The sequence below is a fragment of the Esox lucius genome, chromosome 17 (assembly GCF_011004845.1).
Source record: "Esox lucius isolate fEsoLuc1 chromosome 17, fEsoLuc1.pri, whole genome shotgun sequence".
Taxonomy (NCBI): Eukaryota; Metazoa; Chordata; class Actinopteri; order Esociformes; family Esocidae; genus Esox; species Esox lucius.
Genome location: NC_047585.1, coordinates 21867130 through 21891163, shown reverse-complemented (window position 1 = coordinate 21891163; position 24034 = coordinate 21867130). Strand labels below are relative to the sequence as shown.

The 24034-nt window shown below is 38.2% G+C and overlaps 1 protein-coding gene across 3 annotated transcripts in view; it reads left to right on the top strand.

Moving 5' to 3' along the window:
* The window catches only part of camk1b (calcium/calmodulin-dependent protein kinase Ib), a 48380-nt gene that overhangs the window by 7196 nt on the left and 17150 nt on the right, over positions 1 to 24034 (top strand). For all 3 annotated transcript variants that reach the window (XM_010901098.4, XM_034287424.1, XM_010901097.4), the window contains one exon: positions 2615 to 2728. In XM_010901098.4, the coding sequence (XP_010899400.1) occupies positions 2615 to 2728 (114 nt within the window). The remainder of the gene's footprint in view (positions 1 to 2614; positions 2729 to 24034) is intronic.

Below are 24034 nucleotides of genomic sequence, written 5' to 3'. Positions count from 1 at the left end.
TTGGAGAGGGGTCAACAAGGCATATATTTTGAACAGAATACCATCGCCATTGTGAAGCATGGTGGTGTCTCATTAATGTTTTTGGGGTGTGTGAGCTCTAAAGGCATGGGAATCTATTGAAAATGTATGGTGAGATGAATGCAGCATGTTATCAGAAAATACTGGCAGACAATTTGCATTCTTCTGCATGAAAGCTGCCCATGGGACGCTCTTGGACCTTCCAGCACAACAATTACCCTAAGCACAAAGACAAGTTGACCCTCCAGTGGTTACAGCAGAAAAAGGTGAAGGTTCTGGAGTGGCCAACACAGTCTCCTGACCTTAATATCATCACCACTCTGGAGAGATCTCAAACGTGCAGTTCATGCATGACGAACAAAGACCTTGCATGACCTGGAGGCATTTTGCAGAGAAAAAATCTGCAGCTATACCACCTGCAGGAATTCGGGGCCTCATAGACAACTATTACAAAAGACTGCACACAGTCATTGATGCTGAAGGGGGCAATACACAGTATTAAGAACAAAGGGTATGCAGACTTTTGAACAGGGGTCAGTTCATTTTTTCTTTGTTGGCATGTTTTGTTTTATGATTGTGCCATTCTGTTATGACCTACAGTTCAATGTGAATTCCATAAGAAATAAAAGACGTGTTTTGCCTGCTCACTCATGTTTTCTTTACAAATGGTACAAATATCACCAATTCTCAAAGGGTATGCAAACTTTTGAGCACAACTGTATTTGTTTTAAGATATATTTTGATACATTTTATGCATAGGGAAAGACAGAGGAGAGTTTTTGCTAAAATATTAGTGGGCCAGATTCAAACTCATGCTTCCGCAGTACATCTCAGGGAATCATTCAGACTGCTAGAGCTGTCTTTTAAAATGAATAAAAAAACCAGTAAAATGTTGCCTGCTGACCAAATTATCTGGAAGAACAAAATAAATAAAAAAATCCACAACAACATGCTGTAATAATGATAACAGCTGAACTGGGAAAAACAAATCCCTTATATTTATTACCGTGTAAGCCAAGGGTTGTATGTAAAACATGATGATTTATAGCAGAGTAATAAATGGGTGATGTTTTGCTTTTGTTATGTTATAAGAACATCATGTTTGTTTTATCTTATGAACGTCTTTGCTAAAATTAGATAATGACTTCCGGGTTTGGTGATGTCCAGCTGTGATCAATGTGTCCTTTATATTTCTCATATGTCTGGTGAATGAAAATGCTGCCTGTTAAACTGTCCTGTGCCATTTTTTCCTAACGGAGACCTTGGTACATCATCTCTTGTGCAGTTATAAAAAGTATTTGTTTGACACTGAGAATGGCAGGGAATGCAACATGTAGACATTATGTTTTCTAATGACATGGGGGGGGCACTGATATCACCGTCTAGCATGGGTTTAGTGCATGCTGTGAGACCCCTTGTTTGCCCCTTTTAACAAATAAATTATGAAATCACAAAAAATACAGATAAATCTCAAACATTTCGACCAAACTTTTTTCTCCAGATTCAATATCCTGAACCTTCTGTGTGTGGATGCGATGTATTGTTCCAGTTGTTTTCTTTACCTTCTGTATATGGACACACTTTTTGTGGTCTTCTACCCGTCACATGCCAATCATGAATAGTGGTGAAACGTTGATGCAGCAATCATTTTCATAGGGCTGTAACGTATCCTAATTGTGTTGCCTACTTGCAATGTGGCAAGCTCTGTTGAGATTTGGATAGACAGCGTAGATGGTCAAAAGTTGAATAGAGCTAATGACATTAACATTTTGTCTACATTACACTATAGTGGCTTGGAAACACAATTATAGTAACAAAGTAGACAAATCCTAGATATAGTTGAAAACATAATTGCCGTCATCATGACATAAAAAGTATTTTAGAAAAATGTCAGTTACGCTGTTGCAGCTAATGGCCTGCACAATTATTATTTCATTTGTATAAATAGAAACAAATGGGGTGGATTTTCCATGACGAAAAAACTCACTTTGCCCTAATTTAAAAAATTATGTTACGTAGACCTAATTTCCTCACCAATGAACAGCCAAATAGGCATACGTCACCACAAATACATGATATAACTAATTTAATGTAGGCCGACATTTACGATTTTATCATTTAAGACTGCCATTACATCATTGGAATAGCACTGCAGCTATTTTGACTACAAGTTGTGTAGACCTGTCAATCAAATAGGGTGTGCTGAGTTTTGGTAACATGAGGTGGAAGATGTTGCCTGGGACCTGAATAGGTGAAGCAAGCTGGTTTCATTGTTAGTACGCCGACAAGTTGGCAACAATGGAGATGTTTTCAGGAGAGGACCTACAGATGAAACACACTGACACCCTTTACAGACATAGCAGTGTCGAGAGCAGCAAATAATAACCGTTCAGTCAATAAAAAAACACCAAAGAGAGCCATTGATAGTAGGATGTGATGACATCACACCATCTAACCTGCAAGTCTGTCAACTTGTCTGTTCTGACACCAAAGTAACATTATTTCAAATTCAACTAACCAAGATAGTGTATTATGTCTCACCAGTTTTCATTTTGTGTTGAACAATGAGTATTTAAGATTCCTTCCTCTTCTCCAGTATTATAGCCAACCACCACAATAGAAAGATGCCCTTGGGGGACGATGGACATTCCTGGAAGAAGAAAACGTCAGACGTGAAGGAGAACTATGACTTCAAAGAGGTCCTTGGGACGTAAGTGTTGAAATCGTACCAAGGAGCCATTCTGCTATTAAGGATTTGGTTCACTAATGAATATAGTGTACAGGACTGTGTAAGTCTTTGATCCAGGGGCCTGAATCTTTTGCCATTGCTCTGCTCATGCGGAGAACCCCATGAAGATTTAGGTTCTGGCCACGGCACTATAACTGCGGAGGAACATTTGCATGTTTTCTGTGGCTGTACCTATTGAATTTGCATTTTTAGAACTTTCTGACATTACCTCTTTATTTGTATTGGTCTTGTCTAAAGCATTCCACACTGACAGTGGGTGGTTAGCAAGTGGCTATTAAATTCTGACTGATATCCTCTTTGTTAACGGCACTTCATCTCTGAAAGCAGTAATCTTAGATCAGTACTCTATTATGGTGATATGCACACAATTTGTAATAATTGTGGTTAAGCTTTTTTTCTAGTTTCGAACTACACTGTTCCAATTGCAATGTACATGCTTTTATCCAGTCAGTGGGTTGGTTTTTTTCGTTGCCCATAGAATTTCATAACAATGTCTGAGTCAGATATTTCCAAGGGCCTGTCAGAGTCTACAGTTCCCAACATTTCCCTCTGAGCAGTCTGTTTGGTGTCTTGGCTAACGGATAGGGATACAGTCACTTGTAAAATCATGTTTAAACCCATAAGCAATGAAAAAGCATTTAATGTTGAACCCATGTGGATGCCACTTTGATTAATTGTGGACATACCTCTTCATTCTTAGAAGGTGCTCTCTGGTCACATGATCACCTTAAAGAAATTGCCAAGCTTCTTAGCACCCTGTCTCAGACAAACCACCAAACACAATTAAAATTATGTTCAGCTTGTAGCAGGTTGTTTGGAGAGGGAGACCACCGCTCTCTGTCTTTAAATATGTTTGAAAAGGATTGTTACTTTTTCTTTGCCTTCTAAACCAGTGATGTGTTTGCAAGGTATGACTTTGATTAGCTGAAAATGCGTTTCCAATGGATGATCATGTGACCAAAATGCACTTTTCAGTGAACTGTAAGACTAACTAGCCTAGTGGAGTACTTAGTAAGGACAAAGTCTATCAGCAACCTTTTACAGAGCGAGTAGAATGTTTTTTAGGCAACAACTTGTCCATCATCATCATTATGTCAACATATTTATTAAATATGTCAACTTATTTTGTGACTAGATATAGTAACCAGGAAAAAGGTGAAAAATGATATTTGTGTTTTTGTATGTCTTGGCCAAGGCTGGATCTAACCTTTTGGGGGCAAAATTTGATTTGGGTCCCCCTTCCCTAGTGGTCCCGGGCCCTAAGCGACTGCTTATGCCTAGAACTGGCCCTGGTCTTGGCTTCCATGTCTCACTGCTAGTCTCTCTGGTACAGTTGATCATGTATTTGAACAGCAGTTTAAGGGGCCTTTATGCTGTATAATAGAACTGAACAATGCTTTGAAATGGTATTCATAAATGGCCCTGGTGGGATTAACATATATAGCCTACATAACATGTACATAACAACATGTATAAGTGTGTGTACATGCATGCATATAAATGCGCACACGTGTGTGTGTGTATGTATATAACCCTTATTAAATCAATGACAGGCTTCTCTGTTGCTTCTAATGTGTGTAGCCTATAGCTTTAATGGATACATTTTACTAGTTCAGTTTGGTTGGCCACATCATTTATAATTTTTTACTTAGTTATTTACGGGTGAATGGGCCCCGGGAACTTGTTGGTACCACAAGCCTTCCGGGGACTGTAGGGGTTTCTGTTGAGCCAGGGAATCAATGATAGTGCCAGTTGTGTTGTAGCTTGAACTTGGTACTTTTAACAACTCTGTGTTCAGGTTCACATGGGTCTGACTTGCCATCACTTGGTTGTGCTGTGTTTACTCAATGATTGACCCTAAATTAGATCATAATGAAAACATGCTTGTGCTATATATTATATTTGTGTTATTAAACATGGTGTTTGGATACTGGATGCTGGGTAATTAAGTAGGATGTTATTGATCACATTCTCCCGTTAATTCTTTTAAAGGTCTATTACATTTTTTGATGTGTATTCACAGTCCAGGGTAGCTACTTGCTAGTGACTGTCAATATTTGAAAAATAGTTTTCAGTCTAATCTTGAACCAATTTTATTTGTCTTGCCTATTGTGCGCCCCTGTGTCTTGTGTAGAAGTTGTGAGTTCTGTGACAAACTATAGCGCTTGAATGAGCGCCTCTTTTCTGTGGGGAGACGACAAAGTTTCAAAAAAGTTGGAGCAAGTCACACTGGGAGTTTGTGGGTTTTTGTTGAGCCCCTGCTCACTCAGACTAGTTGAAATTGTTTAATCTTGAAAGTGTCTCTCTGCAAACAAATGTAAAGTTATTAGGTTTTCTTGGAGTGGTGGCAACAGTTAAGAGGTGGCTGTATGTTGCTATAAAATGAACATCCGTGAAACACTGGAGAGTAAATTATTCAATACCATGCAGACTGAATGGAGAAAAAATGGAGGAAGGAAACTCAAGTGTTCAATGAAAGCTTGAGTGGCTGTGATGTATGGTGCAGTGTCGCTCAGGGTAGCTGGCTTGGGCTTTGAGCAGGGTGAGGAGGCTAAACTCTTAGTTCTAACTTAAGTTAGCCAGTTATCTTGATCAAGTCAAATTTACAAAGTTGCTTTAAAGGGAGGAAGAATTAAGTCTGTTGTGAAAATATGTTCTAGTTATGCAGGCTCTTTTTTATAGATTATTTATTTATTCTTTATTTAACCGGAAAAAAACCCTTGAGGTTAGCCTAAGATTGCCTCTAATGCAGCATCCAAATGTAATGATTGCCTAAGAAAATGGTTTACTTATGTAATCATAAAACGCCAAATTCTGTCAGTCATGAATGATAACTAATTTCTCAAAATTCATGAGTTCAATATCAATGCATCTGCAGGCCCAGAATTTGATGATTCCAAATCAGTTCCAAGGAAATATTTGAAACAAAATGCATGAATGTTTTTAGAAACAGTTGGTCAAATATATACTCACACAGAAATGGCATGTATGTAATGGCATGAGCTATCCTCTAAGAACACAAGCACAGTATAAAGAGATACAAGGGAATTATCATTTTAATCTTCTGGAGAATTGTATGTAACTACGGTTGTATTACATTTGAGTACACAGGCGTGCACAATTGAATTCTGGCTTCATTTAAATGTGTTTTTTTTTAATTTAGCATCAAGAAGGCAAACAGACCCCTCAAATTATTGGCCTCCTTTATAGAGAAAAATAAGGCTATATATGTATAAAGATGCATGTCCTTTACTTTTACATTGTTATCCCCCCAATTTTATGGTATGCAATTTGTAGTTATGGCCCTGTTTCCTTGCAGCAACTCCCAGCTAACAATTGATGCAAAGAGACAGTATGTGTCTTCTGAAGCACATCTAATGCCATTCTGGAATTATTATGTGCTGGAAGGAATGCACTTTTTGGCCTTATACCTTGATTAAGCTTACAGGCGCTGGAACATCTAAACAAGAAGTTATTAGAGCATGACAATGGAAGGCAACTATATTCAATATTATTTTAGTTTTGCAGAAAAGACAACTAAATGCAAAATTAATTGATCTTGCAAGACAAAGGTCTATTTAGTCACATTCAAATCTAATTTCAGTAAACTTCAGTAAACTAGTGTAATTGCTCCGAAATGGGTGCGTTACATCTAGCTTTCCAGGACCAATGCACAAGCAATTCCTTGATGACTTCCTACACATATGCAAACCTTTCCAGAAATTGTAGATTCTGGCCTGATTTTCTAATTCTAAGGCTTCTGAGATGCTGTCAGGTGTATGTACCACCCTGTTAATAAATGTATAGAACTTGACTTGATGGAATTGTTAAATGTGAGAGGTTCTCTGATGGCTAGAGCCTTTAGAGCTGGCAAGAATAGTGTAATGTGCTTAAACCTTAACTTAAGCAATCCGTAAAATTTGATTAACTCCTCACGGCAAAGCTGGGACTATGACAAAACACACACTGCCTCACACACACAGACACACACACGTTCTTTAGTTGTATTGTTTTCATTGAAATGTATTTGAGTCTTTAGTTCCTGTTTTTATTTTGAATTTTTTTTATATATGTGACTGTAATACACTCACCTAAAGGATTATTAGGAACACCTGTTCAATTTCTCATTAATGCAATTATCTAGTCAACCAATCACATGGCAGTTGCTTCAATGCATTTATGGGTGTGGTCCTGGTCAAGACAATCTCCTGAACTCCAAACTGAATGACAGAATGGGAAAGAAAGGTGATTTAAGCAATTTTGAGCGTGGCATGGTTGTTGGTGCCAGACGGGCCAGTCTGAGTATTTCACAATCTGCTCAGTTACTGGGATTTTCACGCACAACCATTTCTAGGGTTTACAAAGAATGGTGTGAAAAGGGGAGAACATCCAGTATGCGGCAGTCCTGTGGGCGAAAATGCCTTGTTGATGCTAGAGGTCAGAGGAGAATAGGCTGACTGATTCAAGCTGATAGAAGAGCAACTTTGACTGAAATAACCACTCGTTACAACCGAGGTATGCAGCAAAGCATTTGTGAAGCCACAACACGCACAACCTTGAGGCGGATGGGCTACAACAGCAGAAGACCCCACTGGGTACCACTCATCTCCACTAAAAATAGGAAAAAGAGGCTACAATTTGTACGAGCTCACCAAAATTGGACAGTTGAAGACTGGAAGAATGTTGCCTGGTCTGATGAGTCTCGATTTCTGTTGAGACATTCAGACGGTAGAGTCAGAATTTGGCATAAACAGAATGAGAACATGGATCCATCATGCATCATGCCAGTTACCACTGTGCAGGCTGGTGGTGGTGGTGTAATGGTGTGGGGGATGTTTTCTTGGCACACCTTAGGCCCCTTAGTGCCAATTGAGCATTGTTTAAATGCCACAGCCTACCAGAGCATTGTTTCTGACCATGTCCATCCCTTCATGACCACCATGTACCCATCCTCTGATGGCTACTTCCAGCAGGATAATGCACAAAGCTCGAATCATTTCAAATTGGTTTCTTGAACATGACAATGAGTTCACTGTACTGAAATGGCCCCCACAGTCACCAGATCTCAACCCAAAAGAGCATCTTTGGGATGTGGTGGAACGGGAGCTTTGTGCCCTGGATGTGCATCCCACAAATCTCCATCAACTGCAAGATGCTATCCTATCAATATGGGCCAACATTTCTAAAGAATGCTTTCAGCACCTTGTTCAATCAATGCCACGTAGAATTAAGGCAGTTCTGAAGGCGAAAGGGGGTCAAATACAGTATTAGTATGGTGTTCCTAATAATCCTTTAGGTGACTGTATATTTTTCATTCACTGTCAGACACACTAGCTGTTGCCATGGCGTAAGATGATGGGGATCACCTAATAAACTAATCTAGCGGACTAGGACTTACAACAGTTTCTACTATTTTGATTTTGCCGTGTGGCCATTTTCCCCTAAAACGTGATGTGAATATCCTTTGCTGATTGTTTTTTCTGTGTCTCTCTACATGCATTTGTTGTATGTTCTTATCCTTTTTCCTGATTTTGTTTTTAATCAGCTGGATGTAAAATGTTATGATTTATTTTGTTTCTTTAGAATTTAAGTCAGGTGATTTCATGCTGTATTTCCAGGTAATACAGTAAGCCTTTTGAGGAACTGTATTGTGGTTTAGTTCTCAGGTATTTGCCTGGAGCCCATCCTGTTTTCAGACTGCTTGACTGCTCTGTGTTCTGATCTCTTCCTGGTGCCTGGATAATGGAATCAGGCTAAACCTATTATGCAGTAGAGGTGTTCAAAAGGCTTTGTTGTAACAGACAGTGCTACAGTATTCTTACACTATCAGAGTCATTCTTGGGAATTCACACTTCTGCTCTCAAACTGAAGTCTGGCTGTTTGTGGCAACATGCATTTAAAGCAATGTTACCAAGGAATTTGTTGTCTCTATACTGCTTTACTGTTATTTTACATTATTTGTATACCTAAACTTTATAGCTCATATAAACAGTTATAGCTTGAGTATACTACTCTATTTTGTGCCAATTGTAATGTTTTTAGGGAATCCGTAAGATACCAGGATATCAATCATAATGTAACAGTATTAGTATTTCCTTAAATGTCAAATACCTCAAATGGTAAAACATTACTGGTACAGTAGCACTGAGCAATAAACAGTTTATAATAAAACTGGATGTTAATACACGGTGCCTTCAAATTTGAATGAGTAGAGGCGGTCCTTAGGATGGCCAGTCATCCAAAGCTTGTTGGCATGGAGGTAGCAGCATCTAATTGTTGTTTTGGAGACCTCAGTTGATTTAAACATCTTAATGGCTAAATAGTGGAAATGTTTTTCTTTTCCTTGTATACAGCCACTGAATATTTTATGAAGGTTGCCAAGTTTTGTCTATTCTAATTTTTTTGTTCTCTGACCTTCCCCATGTTCCCCACAAATATTGGAAGATACTTGGTTCAGAAGAATTTGTAAGGGTGGCAATAATAGTGCCACATATGTTTCTTGATTAAGGATTAGCTTTTTTCCTTGAATAATTTTACCTCAGTTGAAGGTTAGATTGTTCACCTGTTTTGAGTGCAAGGTTGAGCTGATAAACAATAATGTAATTTTCATAGCCTTTTTTGCTCATCTTTGCAAATGATTCCAACGTTATCCCAGCTATAACAACGCTTAACTAATAGTAAAATAATAATAATCACCAAGGCTTGTATATTAGTGTAGGTATGAGCCAGTCTAATATTTGGTGCTTGTCCCATTCCTATTATTATGTAACAGTTTGGGTAAACCCTATTGAAACAGTAAACCTAGGAATTGTTTAGGCTGTGTAAATGACCAGTATGTTGAGGTTTTCTTTTTCCCCATATCCCATAGATTGGGTTTTTCACCCCCTGTTTATGGAAAGATCATCATGTTACAAGCTGCAAGGCTGGTTGTCTTGGCAACAGGAGGAGACACTTTCCATATGGACTCTAACAGTCACTATGGAAACAAAGTTTGTTTTTTGCTATTAATAATCCTGGCATGTCAACGTGTGAGCATTGTAAGGGCCGGTTTAGTCCCCTCATTGTATACATGGTTGAATGGAGCTGTAATAACCAGAGTTGAATTCCGGGAGCCTCCCACTCTGACATTCTGTGACAAATAGGCATTATGAAGGAAGAATGTGCATCCTGAAATCAGTTATATCAAGCTTTGTGCTTTGGAGCTGTCACTCTGTCAAAACTGTTTGGTCTTCCAGCACGATAACCCCTAATTCACTAAAAATAATTTAGATATGGCTACAGATGAAAAGCTGGACTGTTTGAAGTGGTGAGTAGAGATATTAATCCCATATAACATTTTACGATGATAGCTGAAATCAGCAATTGGCTGAAGGCACCCCTTAAACATTGTAGAAGTGGTGTAGTAGCGGCTGATGGTTACAAGAAATGTCTAACTGCACCTATCCAACCAATCTTTTTATTTCAATAGCTATGTCACATTTATTTTTTTTTTGAAGAACCGAAACATATGACTCATCATAGGTGCAGAACTTGGCAGCAACAACATCATGTTATGGGGAGGATTTTCCTCATGAGGAATTTATGGCACATTTCAGGATAGGAGGGGATCTTACTATACATATCATATACAGATCTGGAAAAAATTCTGAGACCACTGCACCTTTTTCTTTCCTTTCAAAAAAGTTGAAAAGGAAGGTTTTGAGCGAGGAACAGAAGGGTTAAAATTAAGAGATCACTGGAAAAGGAACGCTTCTGCAAACACATTCAAAACTTTCCTTTTCAACTTTTTTGTAAAGGAAAGAAAAAGGTGCAGTGGTCTCTTAATTTTTTCCGGAGCTGTATAAATATCCTTGAGTAAAACATGCAGCTTAAGCTACAGTGGAATGAATAAGGGATGAGAAAGTATATTTTATTTTTTCATTTTATTTATACATGGAAAAACCGAGACCGAGATCTCACAGTGCTGCCTTAGCCAGCAGGCAAAGGTGCAATATTTCAGGCCCATTAGCTTTACACAATAAGCGCCAGGACAAACCAGTTTTGGAAAAGTGGCATTAGAGTTCACAGTTAACAAAGCCTCTAGCACTTCCTTTTCTGTGAGGGGTCTCAGGGAAAAACGATTAACAGAGGTTTTCTGCATAAATAACTGATTATCATCATATTTTATTTCATTTAAGGTGTCAGTAGAAAGTTTTTCTAAGAGGTTGCTCACTGTAATAAAGTGGTTATTAAAGGCAACTGCAATTATATTGCTGTCAGTGAAGGGATATGTGTATACATTGTTACCTAAAACGTTGTGAAATGCATCTAGAATGTGGAGACGTGACAAAATGTGAAAAAGATCTGAGGGGTTGTAGTCTTTCTAGTGTTTCTGTAATTATAAAAGATCTGGATTTATGATGCACACACAGACAGCATCACCACTGCAATCAACTCAAATTCTCTCCCCATCGCTATGTTAATCTCTTTCACTTTAATTTGCATTTACTATCTTAATTGTCTGCTTTAACTGAGCGACTATACATGGTTGCCTCCTAACTACAGTACCCCGTCTGAAATCCAGGTAATATGGATATTTTTTCCCCCAGTTGCCTCTATCAGTAGCTATTTGCACACTAGGGTTTTTAAGCCGCTTGCCCCTTGAGTATTTTGTGAAGCTCAAACGGGGGCCCCAGTGCTGAATGCTACTGTACATGTGTTTGGGAGCGGTGAAACATCAAAACACATATTGATTATTTCCATAGCTGTGTGAGTGTTATCCTGAAATAGCCCAGTTGGAAAGGCATAGGTTCAATGGAAACAGAAGCACACTAACTTACACCCATGCATGCTAAAACTAAATAGAACTGTTAAGACACCCTGGCAATTTTCTCAAGAGGAATTTTAAACTAAACCATGAGAACATGTGATTAATTGATAGTCATTTTAATATGTTGGCAACTTGTCATTGTTGATTTATGTTTTGCTATTTTTATATCTGTTATTTAATGCCTTTTGTTTAGATTATTATATAATTTTTTCCGATGACTCGGTTACCTACAGTGCGTCGGTCACTGTGGGCTGCTTTACTGTTTTTCATGGTATAGTTCATTCACCTAGCACTTCCTAACCAGTCTAGTTCTTCACCCATTGGGTATTCTGTGGTAATAGTTATTTAACATCTACAGCTGTGCCCAGGGAAAAGAGCAATCTTTGGCATGTGTTTCCACTCTCTCAGCGACCTCTCTGCATAGTCAGGGGTTTCTTAACAGAATACACACACACTGTCTTTGTTAGAACCAGTTTTTCTAAATTGAATTGTCTTACACATACAGTGGAATGGAAAGTCTGGGCCCTAGTAGTAAGCAAAGGCCTCAAGGGGAACATTGTAAGATCACTTAAATAAATTTATTCTGTGCAATTCCAGAGTGCCTTGCATTTCAGAGAGAAGAGGTGCAAGGAATGTGGCGTGGGAGAATGATAGAGCAAAGCAAAATGGAGAGGGGGTGTTAGGAAAAGCACTGGAATAATCTAAAATCAATGAGGCTGATGGATTAGCTTGTCCCAGAGCAGATGTTTAATAATGGCCCAGTGAGTTCTGTCTCTCACTGGCTGCTATTTCTGGGAGTGAGGGGTGTGTTTGTCTGTGTTTGTGTGTGTGTCACCAGCTACTATATCTGGGAGTGGGATGTGCTTGCCTTCTAGGCCATGCTCTTAGGAAGTCTGAGAACCCCAAGGCTAGCACATGCAGTCGGCTTATTTGGGATTTGAAGAGACGTCAACACATTTTTAATACCATTAAATGCAGTCTGAATATTACATAATAGTAATTTATTCATTGCTTCGTTACATGTGGTTGAAGTGGAAATAATTACATAGCTATTTTGGATTTAGAAATTAAAAATGTCCCCTTGACCCACTCCATCTGGTCCTCCTAGTTAGGGCCAGTGATCTGCCTGTTCTCTTGGATACAGGGCAGATGACCCACTGGATTCCCACTGGACCAGAGCTGGGAGGGTTCAGAATGTTGGATCACCCACCTCTTTAAAATAGTTGAAATCTGGGTTTCTTTCCTCCTCCTGTCTTTCTGAGATGTCCTACATTGTTCTTATCTCTTTGTCCTTATATCAGTAGGTGGTTTACAAGCGTTCTTCCAGTGGAAGTTAACTCATTAATGGCTAGCTCTACTGAATATGCTAGCTCTACTGAATATGCTAGCTCATTATTAATGTCAGCCAAGTCAATGGTGAATACTGTCATTATTAATGTCAACCAAGTCAATGGTGAATACTGTCATTATTAATGTCAACCAAGTCAATGGTGAATACTGTCATTATTAATGTCAACCAAGTCTATGGTGAATACTGTCATTATTGTCAACCAAGTCAATGGTGAATACTGTCATTAATAATGTCAACCAAGTCAATGGTGAATACTGTCATTATTAATGTCAACCAAGTCAATGGTGAATACTGTCATTAATAATGTCAACCAAGTCAATGGTGAATACTGTCATTAATAATGTCAACCAAGTCAATGGTGAATACTGTCATTAATAATGTCAACCAAGTCAATGGTGAATACTGTCATTAATAATGTCAACCAGTCAATGGTGAATACTGTCATTAATAATGTCAACCAAGTCAATGGTGAATACTGTCATTAATAATGTCAACCAAGTCAATGGTGAATACTGTCATTAATAATGTCAACCAAGTCAATGGTGAATACTGTCATTATTAATGTCAACCAAGTCAATGGTGAATACTGTCATTATTAATGTCAACCAAGTCAATGGTGAATACTGTCATTAATAATGTCAACCAAGTCAATGGTGAATACTGTCATTAATAATGTCAACCAAGTCAATGGTGAATACTGTCATTATTAGCAGCATTTCTGCACCCCCCCACCTTTTTTTTCTTCCATAATCTTACACAAAAAACCCAAAATGCAGACAGACATTTAAAATAACATTTAAGTAGTGCATCGTCCCTTGCTTTTATATGCAGAAGATGTGATATTTAATCTTTAATGGAGCTCCAGTTTGGGGGTAGGAAGTGCACCCCTGATGTTGACCTTATATTTGCATTATAGTCCGTTTTAAAATTAAGAATGATATTGTACTTGTTATATGATAAAACATAGCTTACATTTGGTCTATGTGAATCCTAATTGTGACTTGAATCAGAGGTTATTGTTGACGTTTTGTTAACAAGTGGTAACAGTGAAATGCATACTTTTCCAAAAATGTCCAATTCTTAAAACTATTCAGGCTAACAGTAATTATGCAATACTTTTGCCTTTTGAAAACATTTATACAAAAAGGACTCAAATTCCATTACAACATATACAACAAATTGTATCAAACAGATTGATGAAAATGGTAGCCAGGTGTAAATGTTAAATGGCATTCAGTGACGCTGTACATGTTATTGAAGCATCATTTTTTATTTTAAGACTGTATAGACCTTTCATAGGGAGTTACTCCACCTCTCTGGAGGTAGTCTAGGTGAGTCTGAAAAGGAAAGAGACCAGATGTCACGCTCAGCATGGGGAAAACACAAGGGGGTGTTCTATGCACTTATCACTTATTCATCTCACTGCCTAAACCCGCCTATATTCACTCCCTTAGCCTCCCTCTAGAACTTCTTTTCACACCCCTGCATAACTTTGATTGGGCTTTAATCATTTAGAGTTTTCTCTGACCATAACATTTTCTGTCAATGTTCTATATTCCACAAGTTGTATCTGGTGCTTCAGTGAGGGGGAGCTGAATAGATGTGTGATGTAAGGATTGTTGTAGCTCTGTCTCGCTTTTTCTAAGTAAGTGTTTGGGACACTTTCACTGACTTTCCAACAAAGCTTTAGAGAGATGAACCTAGACCAGGGGTTCTTAGACTTTTTCACCTATCATCTGTTGCATCATTCACCACAAAGTTCCAAACTGCCTCCAAAAAAAGAAGGGTTTTCATGGTTGGGCAGCTGTACACCGCACATCAACATTTACAATTTCTGCTGGAGTGCTGTAACGCACACCACCCCTGGTTACCTACAGTACCAGAATGCATAGTGCCTACTGTAAAGTTTACTAGAGGAGGGACAATGGCCTAAGGCTGTGTTTAGACAATTGAGTCTTCCAACTTTATGGCAACTGTTTGGGGAAGGCCCTTTCCTTTTCCAGCATGACTGTGCCCCTGTGCACAAAGCAAGGTCCATAAAGAGATGGGGTGATGAGGTTGGTGTGGAGGAACTCAAGTGACTTGCACAGAGCCCTGATCTCAACCCCACTGAACACATTTGGGATGAATTAGAATGCGTGTCAGGCCTTTTCGTCCAACATCAGTGCATGACCTCACAAATGCTTTTTTGGCTGAATGAGCACAAACTCCCACTGAGAAATTCCTGATCTTGTAGAAAGCCTTCCCAGAAGAGTAGCAGCTGTTATAGCTGCAAAGGGGGCGGGGCAACTCAAAAATAATACCCATGGCTTTGAAATGGTGAAATGGCATAAAGTCACCCAAAAGTGACAGATTGGTGGAGAACATGCCAAACAAACATGAAAGCTGTGATAAAAAATCAGGGTTATTTCACCAAATATTGATTTCTGATCTCTTCTTCAGTTAAAATATTAGTATTTTGTTGTTGAAAAATTAATATGAATTAGTTGTATTATTTGAGGTCTGAAAACAATGCATTTTTTCTTGGTTATTTTGACCAGTTCTTTTTTTTTACAAATATAAATACTCAATGAAAATATTTTTATTTGGAATTTGGGAGTAATGTTATCAGTAGTTTATAGAATAAAACAAAACTGTTCATTTTACTCAAACACGTACCTATGAATAGTAAAACCAGAGAAACTGATAATTTTGCAGTGGTCTCTTAATGTTTTCCAGAGCTGTATGTAGGTGTGGTGGTCAGGTATCCACATAGGTTTGGCCGTACATCTTACTGTAGAACTTGTTGAAAATATGCTTAGGTTTGAACTAAGGATGTACATACAGTTAGGTCTGTAAATGATTGGACACTGACACAAGTTTTGTTATTGTGGCTGTTTACCAAAATATATTGAAGTTACAGTTAAATAAATTTGAGGGTATTCACATCGAAGTTGGAAAGGTTTAGGAATTACAGCTCTTTAATATATAGCCAACTCTTTTTCAAGGAACTAAAAGTAGTTGGACAAATGACAGCAAATACAGAGGGTTCACCACAAGGTGTAAACCATTCATGTGCTTCGAGAATAGATTGGCCAGATTACACTTTGCAAAAAACATAAAAAAAAGCCAGCCCAGTTCTGAAACTATGATCAATCTGTACCAGAATGATGGGAAGAAAAGTATGGAGAAGGCTTGGAACGGCTCATGATCTGAAGCATACCACATCATTTGTTGGAGGCAGTGTGATGGCATGGGTATGCATGGCTTCCAATGGCACTGTGTCACTAGTGTTTATTGAATGTGACAGAAGACGGAAGCAGTCGGATGAATTCTGAAGTGTATAGGGATGTATTGTCTGCTCAGATTCAGCAAAATTTAGGGAAGTTGATTGGACGGCGTTTACTTTACAAATGGACAATGACCCCAAAACATACTGCGAAAGAAACCCAGGAGTTTTTAAGGCAAAAAAGTGGAATATTCTGCAATGGCCGAGTCAGTCACCTGATCTCAACCTGATCGAGAATGCATTTCACATGCTAAAGACAAAACCTAAGGCAGAAAGACCCACGAACTAACAACAACTAAAGACAGCTGAAGTAAAGGCCTGGCAAAGCATCACAAAGGAGGAAACCCAGCGTTTGCTGATGTCCATGTGTTCCACCTTTAAAGCAGTCTTTAAAAATGTAATAAAAATGAAAATTGTATTTATGATTGTGTTAATTTGTCCAATTACATAAGGGGACTGTGTATGAAAATGGTTGCAATTCCTAAACGTTTCACACAATATTTTTGTTCAACCCTTTGAATTAAAGCTGAAAGTCTGCACTTGAAATGCATCTCGCTTGTTTCATTTTAAATCCATTGTGGTGGCGTACAGAGCCATAATAATGAAAATTGTGTCAGTGTCCAAATACTATACTTCCAGACATAACTGTTTATAGTGGTCAGCAGTATCAGCCGGTTGTTTTATATTTGCCTGATATTTCAGACCAATTGTGGTTCCTAGCGTTTCTGTTTCTTTCATTTTACTGTGACATTTCAGCATGGCTAAACCATAGCCGCTACAGCAAGAAAATAATGAATTCCTCACATTAACTTTTTGTTAGACAAATGAAATGTTTCTTATTGTTATTGAGCTCCTGGTGCTATTGTATTCATGTGCGACTTGAAACACAGCACACTTTCCTCATAGTTGCAGCCTGTCAGTGAATCCCATAGCCACCAATAGATCTTTTTGATCTATGGGCAATACCATGGGAAAGATAAGTCAGGAAACCTGTGTCTGAAGTAATGCTTTGGCTATTCTGGTTTACGATTGAACACAGTCACAGCAACAAAACAACTCTGATGTTGTAAATAAACAAACATACATTCAGAGCAAGTAGAAATAAAAAATGTGATTGGTCACATAAAACTGTTCACGGTTATATTGTGACTATTTCTGTTGGATTTACGAGGTACGCATCCATGCATGATTTTTGGGTCAGAATAGACAAAAACTTTGCTGGCTACAACCTTCAGTAGCTATGTTATAGTAAGCCTAAAATAAAACTTTATACTACAACTATTTCTGGTGGATTTTTTGAAATGTGCATCCGTGCATGATATTTGGGGCAATATAGGCTAGATAAAAACCCAGTGAGGGCAACAACATTCATAACTTTTAATTGCGGGCCGGCTGAACTACGATTGCCTGGTTCCTTTTCTGGTTTTGGTATTCGTCTCAAGTGATGGTACATGGAGAAGGTTGATATGGCACAAAATAACAGCACTTGTCATCAGATCTGAACTGCCATCAGTCCATGCTTAGGTAGTCTGTTTCTGGATTACATTTTGGCACCGGTTGTATATTACTTTTAACTAGAAAATGGTTATAAGGTCGGCTTAGACACTCATAAATGTAACCTTTTTATTTGCATTTACTTATTCTGTGTAATTCAACCGAAAGAATAATTTGATTTTGTGCAATATGAACAAATGGCTGACATTAAATTAACCACTTACAACTCTGTCCTGACCCACTTATTAACGCTAGCCCTTTTTCAAAGCAGAGCAGCACAGGGCATCCCAGAATGCCTGGGCCACAAACACCTGGTGTTTGTCCATCTTAGAAAACACCATATGCTTTTAACCACTACCAAGGCCTTAAACACACAACACATGCATGCAACTAGACAAGGACTTCTGGAGGAATGTGAATGCAGAGTCAATGGAAGAATAGACAACCCATCAGAATAAGAAAGCCAGTATATTTCTCTCAAATCTATGTGTACACGTTGCTGATAAATTGTCAGAAAACAATTGGAATTGGAACATTGTGGTGTTAAAAGTTTTACTGACTATGCCAATGTTATTCAATGTATGTTTAATGAGTGCAGAATAAAATAAATCAAAAATACGGTCTAAATTATTTTGTAGTTGTATTGAGCTGCATAGACTACCTTTGAAATCAATTGCTGCCTACCTTTGTTGATTTTATTCATGGCACATAGCATTGACAAGCTGGAAAACCTGAGAAACTCTGATCTCTAGAGAGACTGGTGCTGTTGGTTAATGTTACTTAGCTAGAAAAAAAATTTCTTTCACTTGTCCACAAATTGTTTAGCAAAAAATTGTTATTACATGTACAGTGGCTTATGTAGGACATTCAGAAAGTTACAGAGATGACCAACAAAAAGAAAAATGGTCTCAACACATTAAGGTTTTCATACATACACTTAACCATGCCTTCATTGAGTCTGTGGGAGGAAGTTTCTTGAAATGTAAAATTGTATAGAAATCTTATGTTAATCTGTTATGGCCTTGCGATACAAGCATTCTTCCAAATACAATCTTATCAATTGTTTATGAAATATTAAAAACAACATTGTGAGCATACAAGAACTCCAAAACCTTATGAATGCAGATTATGTTAAACTGGGCTTTCTGCCACCAGGATACGTCCTTGCCTGTCAATGTGTAGTGTACTTAAAGAACAACTATAGGTCCCTCATGCTGCAAGGAACTAGCAGGAATTCAACAATGCTGTGGAAAAAATAACCCTTCTCCTTTGTCATTAAATGGCAATCTTAACAAACCTTGATTTGCTACGTCATATACACCTCCGAAAGAAAATTAAGAGACCACTGCACCTTTTTCTTTCCTTTCCAAAAAAGTTGAAAAGGAAAGTTTTGAGTGAGGAACAGAAGCATTCAATTTGCAGTGGTCTCTTAATTTTAACCCTTCTGTTCCTCACTCAAAACCTTCCTTTTTAACTTTTTTGGAAAGGAAAGCAAAAGGTGCAGTGGTCTCTTAATTCTTTCCAGAGCTGTTTATCAATGTCCAATATTTTTCTAAATGAGCACTTAGAATAGTCTCTATTGAACCATAACCATTCAACTGGATGTGGTCTGGAACATAAACCAGTCAAGGGTCTTGATATGATTAAGAGTTTTGGTATATGTTGTAAATACTATCAGGATTTAACAACATTCATGTCAATTACGTTTTGTGCATATTCTAAAGGATGTGAGTCTGGATAACCCATGCAAGATCTCTGACACCACATGCACAGTTTTGACAAAACCGTACATGAATAACCGTCTTAGAGTGGGGGACAACATGTTTTCTGATGCCTTGTTCAAATTAAGATTTAACTTTTCCAGACTTGTTCTATTATCTTCCGCTCTTATGGATGTGGCTCCCTAACCATCAGTTGGGATCATGATGCTATGTTTTCTCTAAATAAGAATGACTAATGTTAAAGAAATGGACATGAGGAACATTTTTACCAAAGTTGCCAAAGGGGGGGGGGGAAGTAATCCCACTGTATAAAACTCAGTAGGACTTTGGGAATGTCTGCTTGCATTACCTATCAACATTTCTGTTGGCTCAACCTTACTTTTTTGTACTAGCTTCCACATTATTTGTTATTATCTATCCAAGCTGTTTGCTTGCCAGATTTTAACAGATTCTTTCATTTTAGTTTCAGAGGAAATGTATCCTGCTTCTGAAGAAGGCTTATGCCTAAACCTGGTCTGTCTTTTTTTCTAATAACACCTGTTTATTTTTAGCCCAGTTTTCTGTATGAAAGCACTCAAGGCTGGCACAAATGTAAGCATTTCTGGCAGCCTTTGTGAAAGTTTTAATTATTTAATCGCATACAGTGAGCCCTATCCATGGCTCTGTCATTCCTGGTTCCGCCCTCTTATTATTTTGTCCTACTTTCTCCTCTGTCTCAGAGAACTGTGTTGACTCCACAATCACATACAACCCGCACTGGAGCAAAATCTGAGATACACAAGAGGAACAAAATGATTTGCTTTAATCTCCGTTTGACATCAAGTCATGAATTGCATTGATATTCCAGTTAAATGTGCTTATCTCTTGTGCTTATGTCATGTTGGGATCTGGCCCAAAGGTTCCTCCTATTACTATGTGCACATCTATTCCTGAGGGGGCCATGAGAGAAAACATTTTAGGGTATAGTGTGAAATGAGTGGAAATGAAAACACATTATAAATATATGAATATAGGTAAATACTGAGAATAAGGGGATAGTGAGAGTTATAAATTAGGGCTGTCAGTGATGCTGCTAATCCAATGGGAAAGGGGAGAGGGATAGCCTGGAGGAATGAACAGAGTATGTGAGAAAGATTCAAGAAAGAGATTGAGAGAAGGATGGTAATGGGGAGGAAGAGGGAAAGCAAGGGAATGAGAGTGGTTAAATTTAGCTCATGTGCTCTTGTTTTCATGTTATCAGGGGTGCTTGAGGGAGATTTGGCATGTCTACCACAGTAGGGTCATAGAATGGGTGCCAGTGTTTCTGCTTTGCAAATTTGAGCTCAGGACTCACGCTGCCAGCTGCTGAATTATAAAACAGGATGTTGTTATTCGTTTGTTAGAAGTGAAAACATTTGCCGTGAATGCCCTAGTGGAGAGGATGAGGGCAGTCTGGTGGTGTTAGGCATAGTAGTCCTCAAGGTCCTCTCTATAGGGTGCCCCGGGACCTAGCGTTGTTACCACGGTCTATAAATTCACATAACAAGCCAGCTTGACTGCACTGCACATTCATGTATGTATTATGAATGGGCAGTGTGGATGGCTTAGTTTTACTAGTTACTTGCTAACATTTGTTGGCTAGCTAATGAATGTGGTTGTTCTTCATGATAATTATGAGCATGTATTACATAGTTTGGTGCTGGCAATGAACTGGTCTCTTGTCAAATTTGAGTTTTGTCTGTCTATACATGCAATTTTACAGCAATCTGTGTGCTTTTCCTGTTCTCTTATCGAGGAACATAAACATCTAGCCAGACGAGCTATCAGCCTTGGTTAGCAGTACAGGTGTGCAGTGCTGAAATTGGGGAGTGAAGGCCATGTAAACAGGTTTACTGTACAGGGCTTTCAGATTGGAAACCTATATCAGACAAAGTAAAATATGCTGGTGAGGTACAGCTCCATAGCAGCAATCATGGATAGCTTTGCTGTATGGAGAAAAAGGTGTGGTTTGTATTTTTGATTGTTGATGTTTGTAAAGTTAGAATGCCATTTGAATGTAAACATGATTTAAGAAGTGTTAAAAATATGAGTATGTGTTTTCATTGTGTGTGTTTGTGTTCATGCCTTTTTTGTGTGCTCGTATATTACAGATTATTTTAAGCATTGAATTCCTTTGAAGCACAGGAAAGTCATTAGAATTAGGGGCAGAGAGAGAGAGAGCAAACCACGCACAATGGGTTGCTGTTGGCGACAGAAGCTAAGCAACAAGTCTCTATTTTCAGTGTTACTAGCAGATGGGTGGAGATTTTCTTTTCTGCCAGGTACTTAGAAACACTCAGTGACTTGATTATTTCAATTTTTTTAAATATGGTGTACTTTTAAATTAATGTGTCGTAAGATTAGATAGAACAAGTTCTTAAAATTTCCTTGGCACTTTCTGGGCAATATGCCATTTTTAGGGTTATTTTGGTTCTCTGTATTGTCTGATTGATTCAGTGACTGTTTGTATATCATGACTGTTTAATGACTTGTGAACATACTGACTTGTGAACAACTCTTTGTTAACACTATATTCCTCCTCAACCAGTAATTTGCATGTATGAGCAGATTAGGCCTATAGCCTAACCATTACAAATAAAAGGCTATATTTTGCATGTAACCTACAGAGATCTGCCATGGGCAGAGTTTTCTGTTTTGTTTGTTACTGTTTTTGGATGTATCAAGATTAGGTAAAGGCGCTGCTTGAATTTGGGGTGTGGTATCTACCCCTAGGGAAACATAATTACTAAAAAGAACCTTCCAGGGAAGTTTGGGGTCCCCTGCTGGAACTGCTGTCCTCGCGACCCGATACCGGATAAGCGGATGAAGATGAGATGAACCTTGCATTGTACAGTGTGTAATGCATTAATCACAAAAAGCAAAGTTAGTGAATCTCTTTCAAAACTATAAGGAAGCAGTCCAAATTACTTTAAGATAGAGACCTATTTCTATCAAAACTACACATTGGATAAACTATTGGGAGTGTGTGACAGTCTTTGACGGTTTCTGTAATGTTAGCATGCAGCTAGCATCTGCAAACATCTGTTCAGAAAGATCAGAGATGTAGTGCTGAAAAACATCTGTAATCTGTTGAAAGACATGATATAACTTCACTTACATTTAGTGCCATCTGGATGTTTGGGTTTGGGTTAGTTATTTTCCTCATTGAACTTAGTACCAAAGTGTTTTTAATTACTACGGTACCATTTTCACAAAAATCAGGTGTTTTTTCTTAATACAAGAAACACAACAGATCATCAAAAATGTTATTTGTTTTTCAAAACTACAGCCAGCCAGCCCTTTTAGCAATGACCTCCTCATGGAGGGTGTCAATGAGTGTCTTCTGGACAACTGTCAAGTCAGTAGTCTTCCCCATGATTGTGGTTGTGTGTACTGAAGGCTCAGGGAGTTAATTAGCTGATTAGAGCTCTTTTTAGGTCGACATTTCTGTATTGTACTTTTTATATATATATATTTTGAGATACTGGATTTTTGATATGAGCTGTAAGCCGTAATCATCAAGATTGAAACAAAAAAAGCTTTAATTGTTTCACATACAGCTCCGGAAAAAATTAAGAGATCACTGCACCTTTTTCTTTTCTTTCCAAAAAGGTTCAATGAGGAAAAGATTTACGCTTCTGTTCATCACTCAAAAGTTTCCTTTTCAACTTTTTTGAAAGGAAAGAAAAAGGTGCAGTGGTCTCTTAATTTTTTCCGGAGCTGTATGTTTGTGACTTCATTGGGATTCAAATCTACCACCTTGGTGTTGGTAGTGTGGAGCTCTAACAACCTGAGTCAGAATGCCTATGCACAATACAGTACTGTAAATTTCAATACATGATTACCATCCATAATTATATTTTTAATTTATTTCACATGTTGGTAAACATATCAGAGCGGGTGTGAACAGTAGCAATGTCTTGAAACATGGAGCAGGATAGACAGCAAGGCAGAGGAAGAAATTAGACAGCTTCTGGGCAGGGTCAAAACTCCAGCACAGAACCAGAAGAATGTGTGTACACTTAGTGAGCAAAACTATTTACAGCAGGAGTTCCTTACTCATTAGTGATGTTAATTAATCACTGTGTAGTGGGGAACAGCAAAAACCTTTTAACCCTTGGAATAAATTTCACACCGCAAATAAGTTTTACATGCCATCTATATATTTGTGGTGGTGACAGGTTTCAGAGACAATCAGTTGTATTGTAGCTGGAAACCACCTCAAAGAACCGATAAGACACTCGTTAGCTACAGAACTATAAAAAAAACAACAATTGAGATTCAGCATTGTTTTGTGTTATAATTAAACATTGTTTGTCAATAGCTAGCCATGTACGTTGGTCAGAATTGCAGTGTACACTACCGTTCAAACACAAATGGGCCATTGGAACCCAGGACTATGGGCATTATGGGTTCTTTGTTCACCTTTATAGATAATCGATTAGAAAGCTGTTTCCATCTAAAGTAGTCATTTACAAGATTACAATTTTCTACACTGTATTTCTGGTCAATTTTATGTTCTTTTAAATGACATCAAATTAGTCTTTGAAAAACAAGGACATTTTCTAAGTGACCCAAAGCTTTTGAACTGTAGGGCAGGCGTACT